This window comes from Gobio gobio (genome assembly GCF_949357685.1).
Source record: "Gobio gobio genome assembly, chromosome: 13".
Lineage (NCBI taxonomy): Eukaryota > Metazoa > Chordata > Actinopteri > Cypriniformes > Gobionidae > Gobio > Gobio gobio.
The window spans coordinates 31,211,973-31,229,896 of NC_137106.1; the positions used below are offsets into that span (position 1 = coordinate 31,211,973).

General features: G+C 37.7%; 1 protein-coding gene across 1 annotated transcript in view; it reads left to right on the forward strand.

Moving 5' to 3' along the window:
* adck1 (aarF domain containing kinase 1) overlaps nucleotides 1-16,770 on the forward strand; it is a 167,320-nt gene extending 150,550 nt beyond the window's left edge. Inside the window, exons 9-10 of the mRNA XM_079832759.1 lie at nucleotides 5,598-5,791; nucleotides 15,662-16,770. Coding sequence (XP_079688885.1) covers nucleotides 5,598-5,791; nucleotides 15,662-15,830 — 363 coding nt within the window. The 3' untranslated portion in view covers nucleotides 15,831-16,770. The remainder of the gene's footprint in view (nucleotides 1-5,597; nucleotides 5,792-15,661) is intronic.
* The last annotated feature ends 1,154 nt before the right edge of the window (nucleotides 16,771-17,924 follow it).

A 17,924-nucleotide genomic window follows, 5' to 3' on the forward strand; every position in this document is an offset into this window, starting at 1 on the left:
GGACAGGAAAATGGAGCTTGCACATGTTTTTCAAGCTCAAGTCATAGCAGAGCAATCAGTTATTAAAATTCTATTGCTGCTGGAGTGCACCGTATGACCAGACTTTATATCCTGCCAAAAAGCCGATGTGATTTCTGAGAACTCTCTTTTGGGAAATTGTCTTTGCATTGACTTTCTCTTTTATAACATAGAATATGTTTGGGATTTTCACACCCTGACCTGCTTTGCTGCTTACTTTAGAGGATTGCCAATAGGTGACGAAAATCCTTTCGGATGTTTTGACCAATGGCTTTGTACTTTGTCACTCATTTTGATTTGCTTGAGGATTTAACCTTCACATCAGGCTTTTACATTTCTGAAAGAGGCTAAATTCTATGGAAACTTGTTTATGCCAATGAATACAAAAAAAAAAGGTGATTGCAACTTTTTATCTCACAATTCTGACCTTTTTTCTCACAATTGCGAGCTTATATATCACAATTAAGAATTGGTTTCTTGCCATTCTGAGTTTGTATTTCACAATTCTGTGAAAAAAGTCAAAATTCCAAGTTATAACTCGTAAATGTGAGAAATAAATTTAGAATTGTGAAATATAAATTATACATTTTATTATAAATATAAACTCAAAAAATCATAATTGTGAGATATAAAGTCACAGTAAAATGTTTTATTATTTCATCACTGTTAGCACAAGTTGCTGAATAATGCATACACACCCAGGAACTGAGGAAAAAAATATTGGAACAGACTTTCGGTTCATTAATGGTTTTTGGTAAAAAAAAAAAATTCCTTATATTAAGTACGGTTTTTGGACAAAACAACATTTTTTAATTAGCAATTAGTATTAGTATTTGGTTATTAAAGTCAGTTATTTCTAGAGGATTAAACCCAAATTTACAGTTATTTAAGGCTTGTGAGACTTGAAGCATTGTATTGTTTGTTCATATGACAGTGTTTAGTTACAGTTTTGTTAGTAGTATTTTATAATAAATAAATAAACTGTCATCACATTTTGTTTTAGTATCTTTAATATAGTTAGCCAATTATTGGATTTCCTTCATATTGTCTCTAAAAGGAATAAAATGGGGGGAAAAAGCATAAAGATACTTTTTACATGAATTTTTTAAAATGTATTTATTATTGAAATTACCTAATTTAACAATGGAATTTTCTTTATGGTTTCCATCCCTAATAGTCTCTGATATTATAAATGTGGACGGCCATGTGCTCATTTTTTGGAATGGCTCGGTGTTCAGCTGCGTTTCTTAAAGTGGTCTGGGTGTATTTATGTGTTATGGATCTTTTTCATTCTATTCTTCTGGGACTGTTTTCTCATCTTGCTGGTTCATATATTGTATGGTCACTGCTCCTTTATTCCAGAAACATGTGTTTGGCATTGAGACTGCTCTACACCTGTCCTGGCTGTTGCAGCAGCTTGTTGTGGGCCCTGGGCTGCTGGGGGTCTCCATGGGTCTCTGCAGGCCCCAGACATGTCTCTTGGCTCCTGGCCCTCTCAGAATAGATTAGCCTTGGGGTAAAATAGAGCCAGACACAACCAGGTCGATGCCAAACATGGAAGCCATGCCCATGTGATGCCATCATGGGCCTTAATACAGTAGATTATTATTATATCTTGGCATTATGATCTATTTGTGATCATTGAAAGATTTTGCACTTGGGTAGTTGGTCTCTTCTCTTCTAATGAATCGTTTGAGTATGTGCACACTACACTTTAAAAATGCTGGGTTGTTTCAACTCAAATTTGGGTCAAATATACAAACCCAACCGTTGGTTTAAAAATGTAATTAAAAAATGTAACCCAACGGTTGGGTTTGTCCATATTTGACCCAAATTTGAGTTGAAACAACCCAGCATTTTTAGAGTGTATGTAAAGTTGGGTTATTTGAGGACACGACACAGGGTGTCTTTAAATGTTCAGCAGAACCCACCTGCTGTCACATCCACTTTGCCTGTTCTTCACACCACAGCCTTGCAAAGCCGAGAGCAGAAAATACTTCAGTGCCATCAGAGCCCATATGTAGTGTAACCCTATCATTTTGGGTCATAGAGACTTTAAACATGTTTCAAAAGAACATTATCCGAAACAACCCAAGGTTTTTGCCTTACTCAATGGCACATCTTGTGGACTTTCAACCTGCAACCATTTAGTTACAAGTACAGATATTTAACCACTAGAGTGCTGATTCGTACAATATAGTACACTGAAACTAAAATTGGTGTAGAAACCATTTACACTCGGAAATTGCTATTAAATTTCACAAATAATTGCAAAGAAATGGCAAGTAAAGGCTAATTCACTCTGACAGACATTAATTGCACAGACACTTATCATATTACAGTCAAATGCTGATTCAAAATGTTTAATCTGCAAAAACAGGCGCCGACTAACACCAACAGACACCAACAAGGGTAACACTGATCCGACAAAAACCTGACGAATTTGTGTGTTGCACTGGTTGCTGTCTTTCAGTGCAGAGTGTACAGACTACTGTGGCAACACAGACTATCGCAGCAAGCCTAGTGTATAACATTGTATCTTAAATATAAGAAAATTACAAAAACCACATGCCACTCTGAAACGTCCTGTGAAATCCGTGCTTGCAAATTCCCTACATGAAATCCATTCTGGATGATCCTCTTGTTTGTTAACATTCTTAAAGGTGCAGTGTGTACTATTTATGAGGATCTATTGGCAGAAATGCAATATAATATACATAACTATATTTTCAGTGGCGTATAAAGACCTTACACAATGAACCGTTATGTTTTTATTACCTTTTATTTAGAATAAGCCATTTCTATCTACATACAACGCGGGTCCCCTTACAGTGAAGTCGCCATTTTGTGCCGCCATGTTTCTACAGTAGCCCGCCTAAACGGACAAACTTCTCTACAGAGCGCTAGCTACTCTGCTCTCTCAGACGACGACATCTCTGTCCTGTGTCGGCCACCGTAGCTTCTCTGTGCTCTGAAAGGGAGGGGTGAGCGGTGGGCGGTTGCAATTTGCAACCTCACCGCTAGGTGGCGCTAAAATTTACGCATGCACCTTTAAGTCTGAATCAGGCTTGAATTGGTTTGAAATTGACGGCATCCTTAATATTTACATCTGAGTAGAGCTTGCTGTTATGAACGGACGTGACTTTTCCCGAACACGCGCTAAGTGGTGTCAATCACAACACACTGGGCCAGCTAACCAATCACAGCACATTTCAGGGCCTTTCCATTTGATAGCAGTGACAGCGCCACTAAATTCTTCAGATGATGGCACCAGCACCTGATTTGGTGGTACTGGAGGAAAATATTTATAAAAGGATTATAAAAGGAGCACTCTTTACTTGTTTTCTGTGTAATTCAGTCACCATTTGAAGAAAAGTTTTTGTTTTTCATGAGACTTTGTGACTTTTCCTTACTTCCTACGACAGTCAATAAGTGCTCCTCTGCCGTCATCTACTGTTTATAGTGGTAATAAAATTGCTTGTTTGCCACGAAGTGGCCTACACCTTTAAAATTTTAGTTTTACAAATCATCACATTAAAAATAACATTCAAATTGGATAATATTTAGAGCTTTTAAGTGCTGGAAAAGTTTAAAGCACTTGAAAGCCCTTGAAAAGTGCTTGAAATTCACTCTCAAAAGGTTTTACGAACCCTACCATACGAACAATACCATATGGTGTTGCTACATTAAATCCATGGTTAATGTTTATGATTAAGAGCAACAATGACTTATCCTGGTTTCCACGTCAGCGCTGTTTGATCTGATATCTGCGGTTTATAACAGAGAATTCTGCGCCAAGCGCTTCCCATTGGATCTTTCAGCGATGTTATTCATTCTGTGGCGAATTCAAACGCTTTCTCACTGGATCTCCCAGCGCTGTGTGGTAACGGTGTTGTGTGATCAAGACCGGCCCGTGTATGAGCTTGTGCTGCGCAAACGGTTCATGCTGCGTAGCTCAAACGAGTAGCATGGTCCCATTCTGCTTTCGTTTCGTTTGCCGTTTGATGTTTCTCATATGTAAAAGAAATGACAGCTCTTATCAGTTGGGCAACGTGGTGGTCGCATCAGTGCGACCTCTAACAAAATTTTGTCGGGCCAGCTGGACAAAAGGTCACAAAATGCTACCATTTAGTCAGTCTGGAGCCCTGTATTTTGGAAGGAGGGGCTTCATCGAAACAAGAACTAAACAGCGCATTCAGGCCAGATTGGGGAGAGACGACCTGTAATAATGTAAAATATGTGAAAAATAATTAATTAATAAGTAATTAATAATTAATTAATAAATAATTAAGCATGAAAGCATATCCCAGTACACCCCAAAAACAAAATCAAGACTTCATAAAAGGGCATAATAGCCCTTTACCCCAGTTTTTCTTTTAAATAGATAGTATTTCTTGTAATGAGCTTCAATAGTCTTTGTTTCATTTACTGCTAAATTTTTCAAATAGATTTTTACATGTGCTCTCGACATGATAGTGAAATAATGTTGTAATTTATATCAGTAGGCCTTTAAATTTTTTCTAGCATTGCATTGTGGTTAAATGTTATCAAAATGCACAGTTATACAGCTCTTTGTGCTCTCCTGCAACATTGCAACTACAGGCTTATACAAGGACTTATTGACATGTAATTGCCTTAATCAAGCTTTGTGATTGTTAATTCTGAATTGTGATTTTAATCACTTGGTCTGCTGGTCAGTGGAATTAAAAGCTGCTGATGCAAATTGCCAAACCTCAGCTGATGAACTACTAGAGACCACAGATTTTGAGGTCGGTAAGATTTAAAAAAAAAAAAATATAAAAATATTTCTTATCAAGGCTGAATTTATTTAATCAAAAATACAGTAAAACAGCAATATTGTGAAGTATTATAACAATTTAAAAATAACTGTTTTCTATTTTAATATTGTTTAAATTTAATTTATTCCTCTGATGGTAAAGCTGAAATTTCAGCATTACTCCAGTCTCCTGTCGAAGCAAATAATGCATTGTAATCAGTTAGGTAAAGTGCAGTAGTGCACAGGTCAAAAGGTCTGCTTACAGTCTGAACTTGAATGTGGCTTTTGTTGACATTTTCTGGAATCTTATTTTCCCAGTCAGGCAGGGGGAGGAAGGGAGGTCTTCATGCCTGATTACTAATAAAAATTTGCCGGGAGTATCAACTCAGGGGGCTGATATTGCCGAAGTGACGGAGCCAAAATAGCTAATCTTCACAGTCGCAGTTTCAAGCACTTAGTTTCTCAGTTGTCTGTGAAATAAGCTACTCCATTTCCCTGCATCCACTCTCTCTCTTTCACACACACACACACACACACACACACACACACACACACACACACACACACACACACACACACACACACACACACACACACTTCCCTGCACTCTGCCCCTTAATAGTGAATATTTACTTATTTAGGTGGGTGTGTTCTTAGTAAAGCAAACCATATGACTAACTGATTTCTATGGAACACACATTTTTGAAGATTACGTGTCCACTCTTTTCAACATGAGTGTATCTCTTATGAATGAATATATCTCTTAATGTAGTGAGCCGGCTTTGTTTTTCATCCCTCTCAGGATGTGGAGATCAGAACAAATGCAGCACTGTATCTCCCTCAGATCAGTGAGCTGCTGAACAGGGTTCCCCGACAGATGCTGCTGCTTCTGAAAACCAACGACCTGCTGCGAGGCATCGAGACCATCCTGCAGACCAGAGCCAGTTCCAGCTCCTTTATCAATATGTCCCGCTGTTGTACCCGTGCCATTGCCAGGTAAACCTTTTAATTTCTCAGACACAGTTTATACACAGGGTTTTATGTATATATTAAAACCTGTGTATGAGTCTCCATTCAAAGTTTTGGGATCAGTAAGATTTTTTTTTATTGTTGTTAAAGGGATAGTTCACCCAAAAATGAAAATTAGCCCATAATTTACTCACCCCAAGTCATCCTAGGTGTATATGACATTCTTCTTTCAGACGAAGAAGTTATATTACACAAGTCCAGGCTAATCCAAGCATTAGAATTTGATTCATAGTTGTTCTGTTTTTGAAGTCCATAAAAAGTGCATCGGTCTGTCAAATAACATGCTCCACGCGGCTCCGGGGTGTTAATAAAGGCCTTCTGAAGCGAATCGACGCGTTTGTTTAAGAAAAATATTCATATTTAAAACTTTATCACGTAAACTTTCGACCGACCGCCTTCCATGGAAAAGTGTTGAATTTTGAAAGTGAAACTCAAGATGCGTACATGACGTCATGACGAGCGTACCTGGTCGCGTTAGTCTTTCGATCGCCAGGGGAACTTTCAACAATTTTTCCATAAATTGAACACGGAAGGCGGTCGATCGAAAGTTTAATTGCTAAAGTTTTAAATATGGATATTTTTCTAACACAAACGCATCGATTCGCTTCAGAAGGCCTTTATTAACACCCCAGAGTCGCGTGGAGCATGTTATTTGATGGGCAGATGCACTTTTTATGGACTTCAAAAACAGAGCAACTATGAACTCAATTCTAATGCTTGGATTAGCCTGGGCTTTTGTAATATAACTCTAAGATTGTATTCGTCTGAAAGAAGAATGTCATATACACCTAGGATGACTTGAGGGTGAGTAAATTATGGGCTAATTTTCATTTTTGGGTGAACTATCCCTTTAATGCTTTTATTCAGCAGGAATACATGAAACTTGTCAAAAGTGACTTTTGTTTAGTTTTTTTTTTCTAACTTTCTATTCATCAAAGAATCCTGAAAAAATGCACAAAAAGTAACACAACTGCTTTCAACATTGATAATAATATGTGTTTCTCATAATGTGAATCAGCATATTAGAATTATTTCTGAAAGATCACGTGTCACTGAAGACTTTGCCATCATAGTAATAATACTATAGTAATATTACGTTTTAAAATATATTAATATAGTTAAAAGTTATTTTATATTACATTTTAATGTAATAGAAAATTGTTGTTTTAAATTGTAATAATATTTCACATTATTACTGTTTTTACTGTACTTTTGTTCAAATACTGTAAATGCAGCCTTAAAAAACATTAACTTGTGCCAATTTTGAAAGGTATTGAATATAGAATTTATTTATTAAAAATATTTAATTCTATTTAATCAATTATAAAAAACTTATTTTGGTCATCTTTTAAACACATATCATTTTTTCTTTAAATTATTATTATTATTATTATTTTTAAATCTCTTCACAATACAGTAGTAAGGTTCTGCCATGATCACTGCAGCATTTCTTGAATAGTCACAAGGTTAGAGTTTCAGCTTCTGAACAAACCTGTTCCTACACATTAGGAGTCTGTCTGCTGTTAAACGCCTCATTCTCTCTGTTCAGTGGGCTCTCATTGGCTCATCTCTGCGTGTACGCTCTGGAGCTCAAGTCCCTTATGTCATCTCAGTGCTCAAAGACAGTGTCATCTCGCTCATACCAGTAACCCACAGACACTATATCCCACGCGCCACAGGAACTCTGGTTCTTTTACTCTGTGGGACCTCACAAAGCATTAAATGCACACACACACACACACACACACACACACATACATGTACATATGCATGCACATGACTTAGCAGCCACTCAGTCCAGTGCATACCACTATATTGTACTTTCCACAGCAGTGAGCAGTGATCATATTGATTTATTCTCACCATTCTAATGAAGAACATGATGATTGGAGGAGAAAATCGTTCGGATTTGAAGGAGGACTCCTGACGGTTGTCAGCGGAGAGACGCTCACGACTGCTCGTAAAGGATTTCGGCACGATACAGAAAGAAAAAAGCACCCAGACATGAAACTCAATGTCGTTTGCCTCAATGCCTTTTTATTAAAACCAAATGGCAGCAAAGTGCAGAATGCAGAATCTAAAATCCATTACCAATTGCTATGCTCACAGACACAGCAGAAAGAGTAAGACAGACCTAGAGAAGTAACCGGACCATCACACACTGATTTAGTCTGATGTGGGCAGAAATGTTTGCAGTATCATCTGTTATGGTGAGTTAGGTTTTCATAGTACAAGCTGTAGGAGTAGTTCATCCAAAAATTAAAATTCTATCCTTTACTCACCCTCAAACCTTTAAGGCTTTCTTTTTTTTTTCATCTGTGGAACACAAAAATATATTTTTAAAGAGGACTTATTATGCTTTTTTACATTTTCAACTTTTAGCATGTAATGTTGCTGGTTAGCATGAAAAATGTCTGCAAAGTTACAAAGCACAAGTCCACTCCAAAGAGAGTTATTCTCTGTATCAGTGCGCACTGTTTCTGAAATCCCTGAAATGTCTTGATTGAAGTTTTCTTCTGGAAACGTAAATGTCACAATATTCCTCATTTAAATAATTCATACCAAAGGCACACTTAAAATAAAGGGGGCAAGGCCTGGTTGACATGGGTTAGTAGTGTATTGAGGCTCATGGTTATGATAAGGGGCGTGACATTTCCAAAACATGCTCAAAGTGTGACCAATCACTCTGTTCCAGCCAACCAATCATATCACATTTTGCTTTTCGGAAGGATGGCTTCATCGAAACAGCAACTAAACAGAGCATTATAGACAGACTGGGAAGAGAGGTGCTGCAACAATGTAACATATGTGAACAATAATGTGTTTTTTAACATTCAGGCATGAAAACCTATTCTAATAATCCCCTAAAACTTGCAAAATGGTGTAATATGGCCACTTTAAAGAATTGTTACACAAGACTCATACAACAAAAGGGCCAAAAAGCTCCAAAAAGGATTTAAAAAAAAAACCTCAATAGTTCCAGAAACTTGATTTTCGAAGTCTTCTGAATTAATAAAACTGATTTGAAGGAAAAGACTTGCATGCATCTTACCTGTGTCTGCGTCCAGAATTCCAAAACTGCAGAGCACAAATCTATCAGATATCTTGGAAAACTTGGAACACAGCGCTTCAGTCACATAAACCGTGTTTATGGTGCTTCTATGGTGTTTTTGTCATTTTTGTAGCTATGAACTGTCTATGAAATGACTCAAACCTTAGTACTTTTGTGTCTCACAAATCAAATTATAGAATGATGTGAGTGAGTAAATAATACCAGAGGTTTTATTTTTGAGTGAACTAAATATTAAAGAACATTCTTTGTAGTCTAGTTTGTAGAAACTGACACTGTGAATCGACGTCACAAAGAAATGAGGTTGTTTTTATTAGTCTCCGCATGAAAAGTAACATTAGCATTCATTCTGTGTAGTCTCACACTGTTAAGTTTTATTTTCAGCCTCACTGTACAAATCACTAAAGCAATTGACGTGGTCGTGGTTCTGGTGGTGTCCCTAAGCTTTTCAAAACACTTAATGGAGGTAGAAAAAAAATTAGAAGGAAAAAATGTCTTTAACAGGTTATATTTCACACTTTTTAAAGTCAGCATGTGCAGTATATGCATGGGGTTATTGGTAATATTCAGTGAGCCACTGTCCAACAACTTTACTACAGAACACATTATTGCCTCTGCATTGGGCCTAGTCCACAGTTTATAATAATCGGTCATATTTATAATGGTTAGATTTGTTAGGGATACTCATAATCACTAATATACACTGATCAGGCATAACATTATGACTAAACTGGCACCAAGATGTTCGCGGCAGATCCTTTAAGTCCTGTAAGTTAGGAGTTGGGGCCTCCATGGATCGGACTTGTTTGTTCAGCACATCCCACAGATGCTCGATTGGATTGAGGTCTGGGGAATTTGGAGGCCAAGTCAACACCATTTTTGCTTTGTGGCAGGGCGCATTATCCTGCTGAAAGAGGCCACAGCCACCAGGGAATACTGTTTCCATGTAGGTGGTACATGTCAAAGTAACATCCACATGGATGGCAGGACCCAAGGTTTCCCAGCTAAACATTTCCCAAAGCATCACACTGCCTCCGCCGGCTTGCATTCTTCCCATAGTGCATCCTGGTGCCATGTGTTCCCCAGGTAATCGGCGCACACGCAGCCGGCCATCCACGTGATGTAAAAGAAAACGTGATTCATCAGACCAGGCCATCTTCTTCCATTGCTCCATGGTCCAGTTCTGATGCTCACGTGCCCACTGTTGGCGCTTTCGGTGGTGGACAGGGGTCAGCACGGGCACCCTGACTGGTCTGCGGCTATGCAGCCCCATACGCAACAAACTGATGCACTGTGTATTCTGACACCTTTCTATCAGCACCAGCATTAACTTCTTGAGCAATCTTGAGCATTAACTTCTGTCGCCCTTTCACCACTCTTCCTTCCTTGGAGCACTTTTGATAGATACTGACCACTGCAGACCGGGAACACCCCACAAGAGCTGCAGTTTTGGAGATGCATCTCTCCATCACAATTTGGCCCTTGTTAAACTCACTCAAATCTTTACATTTTTTCTGCTTCTACACATCAACTTTAAGGAAAAAATGTTCACTTGCTGCCAGATATATCCCACCCACTAACATGTGCCGTGATGAAGAGATAATCAGTGTTATTCACTTCCCCTGTCATAATGTTATGCCTGATTGATGTATATTACAATGCACAGCATATATAGTTAATTGATTAAATTAATTTAATTAAAGCATAGTCGTTAGCAGCTATAAGTAATGTATGAAACATAAGTGAGCTTTGGACATAACCAAGCAATTAATTGAGAACAACAAGGCTACAAGGATAATTGACATTTAAGTTTTTTTCAACACCTGGTGCATCATATTCCATTATTATTATTTTTACGAACCACTGAATCACCCACACAGGATTATTGCATTCATATGCAGCAAGGGATGCATTTATGTGGCTTTCAAAGGTCTACCAGATGAACAGGATATAAGGATATGGGTTTCAAACGTACTGTACATGTCTTAATGCTTCTGCTTCTTGTGAAGGTGGTAGTTTTTTAGTTTTTTTAGGTTTTGGACACAACCTCTGTCTGATTGGCTGCCTATGCAAGGTGTAATGAGAAACGAGGAGGACTGAGAGTGCATGCTGGGTTCACTCTTCCTGTCATTCTCTGTCAGCTTGCAGGGACAGACAGATTGAAAGGCCTCTTGCTGAGCTGGGTTAATAATTTAGCTCCCGCTCAACTGTGACAACATCCTCTATCTCTCACTTTGAAATATTCATTATGGATAATTCAAGGGCCAACAAGTTATACAATATTACAACTGTAAATATTTACACCCAGGATCTGAAATGAACTGTAGTTTTTACACTACTGTTCAAAAATGTGGGCTTAGAATATGTTTTTGAAAGAAAAGAATGCTTTTATTCAGCATGGATGCATCAAATCGATCAAAAGTGACGTAAAGACATATAATGTTACAAAATATTACAATTATAGGGGGGGTGAAATGCTAACATGGACAACGTTTTTTTTTTTAAAGTTGGACGTTTGATGGAGTATTTCTGTGCCAAAAATACTCCTTCCGGTTTCTCAAAAGTTTTGGAAAGTTTTTTCGAGTATGGGTCAATCTGACGTCAGATAGGGCGGAATGTCCTTGTACGGGCCGTACGGGCTCTTCTCCCACAAGGGCGCGCGCGCGACTAGAGCGAGAGAGCAATTTAGGATGCACTTGGCCGAAAACCGAAACTGAAGCTTCTTTTAAAAACATATACTAATATTTTTATATTAATATATTAATCCATTAAATTCAAGCAATTTATATATATATATATATATATATATATATATATATATATATATATATATATATATATAAAAAATTAAGAGACCACTTCACATTGAGAAATCCATGTTAAGTGGTCTCTTAATTTTTTTCAGAGCTATATATATATATATAAATTGCTTGAATTTAATGGATCTGAAATGAAAAAATCAGAAACCAACAGAATTATCAAACTTTTAATAAGTTACATAACAAAACCTAAAATATTTTTAACAATAAATATAAATAATAGGTTAATACCAAATGGGCCTAATATTATTCTTCAAGTTTTATGTTCCATCAAATAAAATAGTTTTTTAACAGCTGTGCAAAAAAAGATCCACAATTATCTGAATAACTGCACACAAAATCACAGAATGGTTCTCATTAAGAACATGAGATGCTGCACTGAATAGTCTGTCACTGTCTGTCACTGTTCTCCGGGAAAAATGGCATTTGGGGGGTAAAATGTGTTTTTTTGGCAGGGTTGCCTGCTAAAATTCGCATTCCTGGGTCTAAATATCACATAATTGGGGTCGCTTCAACCCGCGGACATGGAAAAACATCCCGCGGGAAAACCGCGGACTTGGCAACACTGCTTGGGGCAGATAAATACCTGCGTGCAATCCACACAACCAACGGAAAGCGGCCTTCGTTCGCACGCCAATAGTCAAGGGGATTGTGGCTTCTGGCAATGGGTAGTTCAGCTGGATACGTCTCTATTTGTTCTCATACCACTGACATGCTTAATCTTTTATAGGCAGACACGTCTCGTGATAACAGCTCAACCGTGAGTGAAACCTAAGCGCTTGCACACGGATGGGAGGGGCGGGTGACATTCATTTTCGGTTTACGTTTTCGGCTGTTTTTTTTTTATTGCGGCCCAAAACCGATAATGCCATTTTCGGCGGCCAAAATTTCGGTGCACCCCTAGTTTGTTCCCTGGATTTCGGCGATGATGGTTTATACACACGGTTCAACTCCGGATTTGTAGCACGTCTCATGCTGAAAGATGGAGCGGTCCAAGCAATTAAGGTTCACGGTCGTGACTCGTGTGTTGGAAGCAGGCGGTGAGTAAAACTGCTTCAAATGTCTTTGTGTTGTTAGCTATCGACTCGTTCATTCAAATGCGCTACTATTCCATTGTTTTTCTATGTAAACACGCACTAGTCTGACGTGCAAAGCTGCTCCGCTTGCTACTGCTAACATTAAATCGCATACAGTCCATAAACCAAATTATGTCCTCATAAACCATGAGTAAACACACACAAATGTTGTAAAACTCGCGAGCATGACAAGCCGCTAAGCAAGTATAGAAGTTACAGCAGTACATACCATTGAGCCAACTCCTGCCGCGCGTTTTTTTTTTTTGAAAGACTCGGTACAGCGTATCTTTCTCTTATAAATATAATAAAACTAAAGACTTTTCGGAGATATGAAGGATGCAATACTACTAGGTACTCATGGTTGACATGAGATTGACTGAAACTGAGTGTTTCACTCCACAGGTTAAAACTAAAACAGGTTACACTGTCATTTATCTACATTTTAGAGGGAGGGATTACACAGCAGAGGAGGAGACAATCGAAACAAAAGAATGCAAATAGGCCTATGTAAAGAGACCTGCCCCAGAGTCCAATCCTAATCCAATCAGCCTAACGATTAAAGGGGCTCCAAGTGCCGTTAAAGACAAAAGGTGAGAGTCTCAGTAATCTGGCTCATTTGATTTACAATGAAGAGAACAGGAACTGGCAGGCATATTTTGCTGGAAACTTTGCATAACAGACTAATGTCATCTTTACCTTAAATGCTAAATACAATGTACTTTATTCTTAAATTTGTAATCCTACAATAGCATGCTTTATCACATTGTTAGCATGTTTCTAGCATGATTTAATACTGCTAGCATGTATTAACTAGTATCAATTAGCACATTGTTAGCATGTTTGTAGCATGATTTAACACATTGCTAACGTTTCTAACATGGATTAGCAAATTGCATGTTGTAGCATATTTCTAGCATGAATTAGCACAATGTTAGCATGTTTTAAAATATTAAAGGTGCATGTGTAAATTTTAGCGGCATCTAAAGGCGAGGTTGCAAATTGCAACCGCTCACCCCTCCCTTTCGAAGCACATCGAGAAGCTACGGTGGCTGACACAGGACAGAGATGTCGTCGTCTGAGACAGCAGAGAGTAGCTAGCGCTCTGAAGAGAAGTTTGTTCGTTTAGGGCTACTGTAAAATCATGGTGGCGCAAAATGGTGACTTAACTGTAAGGGGTCCCGTGTTGTATGTAGACAGAAATGTCTCATTCGAAATAAAAGGTAATAAAAACATAACGGTTCATTATGTAAATCTTTATACACCACTGAAAACATAGTTATGTATATTATATTGCATTTCTGTCAATAGATCCTCACAAATAGGCTACTCCACACTGCTAGCCTAGAAATCTAGACGCACCCTAGTGGCAGTAAATATAATTTGCAGCCAGGGTAGTCTAGCAACTCTCCGTTGGCTTGCGAGCTGGAAAAACCAAACTCTGGTCAGGCCAATCACATCATGTATAGAGTCGGTGGGCGGGCTTAACATAATGACGGCAGAGTTGCGGCGGTTCCGCGTGCTACTTGTAAACAAAGAAGCTGGCGAACAGCGGTCTTTTGGATCGGCTTTGGCCGCTACTCTGGAAGACTTGGAGTTAAGAGTTAAGAAAAGAACGGCACTGAAGTCATTCTTAAAAAGGGAAGACGTGCTCTGAGTTTTGCAGACCGGATATGGCAAGTTTAATCTATCAACTAGCTCCGCTTCCCCTTCGTTGCTCTGGTTTGTTGTAGCGCTATCCTATTTCCTGCAGAGGGAATTTGAAAGACAACCGTTTATCCCGCCTCTCGGATTGAGATCTGCCAATGGTGTGGCATATTGATGTGGGTCTGGCTTGTCAGGCTACCACACTGCACCTTTAATATAGAAATGTTATTTTCAATTGTAATATTTCACAAAATTACTTTTTTTGACTGTGTTTTTGATCAAATAATTCAGCCATGGTGACTTTTTTTGTAAAACATTTTAAAAATCTTACCAACATACCAAAGATTTTCATCAATTTTTCTTTCTGTTGTTAGTTTTATGTATACATTTCTTAATAATTAATATATATGTTTTTTAAATTATGCGTAATCTTCTTCTATGACCAGTTAGAAATATTTTGGCAGATTTTCTCAGTTCAGTTCTCCTAGAATTGGCAGTTCTGGCAAAAAAAAACCTTTGGACCTGTGTGCCGAGCATGCAACAAGTGACTGTTGACATTTTTGCAAGGTTTTTGGCAAAGTAAAACGTGTGACAATTCGTGACTGACTCCCGGGTTCCCATCAGCCCCTGCTTCCGTTTTCAGCCTGTATTCTGTTCATGCTGTCGGCGTGCTCCTGTCAGATGGAGCACAGTGTGACATCTCCAGTCTGACACAGCAGCTATGGTCTGGAAATGTCAAACTTGTCCATCCCAAAAAAGCTTTGTGCAGTTTGAATGCTTCGAAATAAGAGCGAATTTCACCATCACCCTTATCTTATTTCTCACTCTCCTCACCTGGAACGTGTAAGAAAATGAAGGCGATATCACTTACTGTTTGTCAGTTCAAAGCTGTTCGCTGTGACAATGTGAGAAGCATTCAGGAGAGCGGAGGAGTCATTGTTTCCCCCCCAAGGACATCCCACTTACTACGGCCTTGACACTGCTCTCTCTCTCTCTCTCTCTCTCTCTCTCTCACACACACACACACACACACACACACACTGTTAATATTACATGACCTAGTGTGGTCTGTCTAAAGTCCCTCACTTATACCATGAAGCCTGAGCCAACACAGTCTGAATCATTTACAGCCAACTTACTTTAACCAATGTAATCTCACCTCTTCTCTTCTGGTTCTTCACCTCACTTGTCTTCTGTCTTTCTTTGTGTCTCTGTGTCTCTCTCTTAGGCACAAGAGGAGTAAAACCAAGTCTCGGACCAGGCAGCTGCGGATCTCGCTGTCTGAGCATTGGTCTCTGTGCCAGATAGACCTGTATGAATTTGTATTGTGGCTCCGCAGCTCCACGCTGGCCAGATGGGTCTACTACCTCTTCAGCTGCCTGCCGTACCCAAACTGAAAGGCTTGAGCCAGGCCATAAAGCCCTCTGCACTGAACTCCGCACACTGCCTAGTGCATTATGGGTTGATCATGGACTGTTTTTTATAATGAAAGCTGGAAGTAAATCATTGATTACATGAATTATCGGTCATGTGTTAGAGCAATTGCTTTGTGCATGTTAACTTTACTTAATAGTATCCCAATTGTTTTTCACAGTACTGTAAGTTAGTTTGCATTATGCAATATCTCAGACTTCTGGAATCAGCATCTCTGCAGAATCACGTCTGCAGAATTTCATGGAATCCTTGATTTTACATTCCTTCAAATTTCCTTTTACCATTTGGTTGCCAACATCATCTAAAACCTTTTAATATAAAAGTTGTGGGGCATAACATACATTTTTTTATTTTATTTTAGTTAACAGTAAAACTTTATTTTACATGCTGGATCAATAAATGGGAGTGTTTTTATTGCTTTATTTTTTCATGGTCAGCATTTTTCTTTTTCTTTTTCTTTTTTTTTTTACTGTGCCAGTGTTATCAGTGAATTAAAAGAATGTGGTGTTCCAAAACCGTATGACTTTATTTTTTCCTTGGAACACAGGTGAAATTTTGAAAAACGTTCACACTGATCATTTCTTTACAAACAAAAGTGTATAATAACCAGTGACTGTCAAGCTCCAAAAGAACCAAAAAAAGTATCATAAAAATAATCCATATAACTTGTTTACTGTATTCTAATCAGTGTTTTAGTATCATTGATATACTATTATAGTATTATAATTTTTTATTTGTATATTTTCTGCTGTTTTTATCTTAATTTGACAGTTTTTGTCATTTTGCCCTTTTTGTCTTTTTTTAATCTATTTATGTTTTATATGTTAAATGACAAAATGAAAATTAGAAATGTTGCATTGGCTTGGCAACTAGCTGAAATAAATTATATTTTAGTTAAAATGTTATTTTAATGTAGTATTCAGTTTTATTTCAAGTAATGATTTTTTTTTTTAACCCTGATTCTAGTCTAGATTTTCTGAACTCAAATGATGGGCCTTTGTTTGGAATACCCTGAAATTTAAGATTCTATTTACTAAACATTTTCTGCTTTGCCATATTTACATATTTAGACATACAAGGTATGACATTGACAATGATCTAAAATCTAAATTGGTGGAAAAGTGAAAGAAATATTTATTGGAGATTAGGCAGTCTAAAGAATAGTTATTTTGTAAAGTATGTCATATGGGTTTGGAATGACATGAGAAAATATTTTTTGGATAATATATATATATATATATATATATATATATATATATATATATATATATATATATATATATATATATATATATATATATATATATATATATATATATATGGAACACAGGTGACTGTCGAGACTTGGTTTATATATATATATATATATATATATATATATATATATATATATATATATATATATATATATATACCTACACACACTCACTGATATGCCAAAAGAGTATGACCAGTCACAGGTGAAGCGAATATCATTAATCATCTCATAACAAGGCCACATATTAATGCCGCATTCCAGGCAACCCTTAACCTGTGTTTTTCCAACCTTCTACCCGTGAAAGTGGACTGGAACGACAGTCAAACCCGTGACTTCCCACCCCGTGAACTCGTACTAGATCGATGTACTCCCAGTTACGAGCTCTGACGTCACATAGCCCGCGAAGCAACAATGGCAGCCCCCTATGGACGCGGTGTTTATGAAAGTCGTACATTAAAAACCAAATATAACGTATTGCTCTAACGTTATTTATCTGCAAATGTTATGCATTATCAGCAGCTTTTTTAGTGTTAGCTAGTTTTCAGGCCATTGAGTGCGAGAATAAATGAAAACCAAATACATTTCCAAATATACAAATAACGTAAAATAAAAGATATAACAGCTTTTTGGCCTTATGCGCCATTTTTTTCTCCTCCGTTTCCTTCAAATAAGCAAGGAGTAAGCACCTTTGGCGATATAAATTATTGTAAATGAGCATAAGCCCCGTACGGTTCGCCATTCTTTGTTTACATCTAGCTACCGCTCAGGCAGTTTGGCGTGACTTTGCCTGGAACGCTAC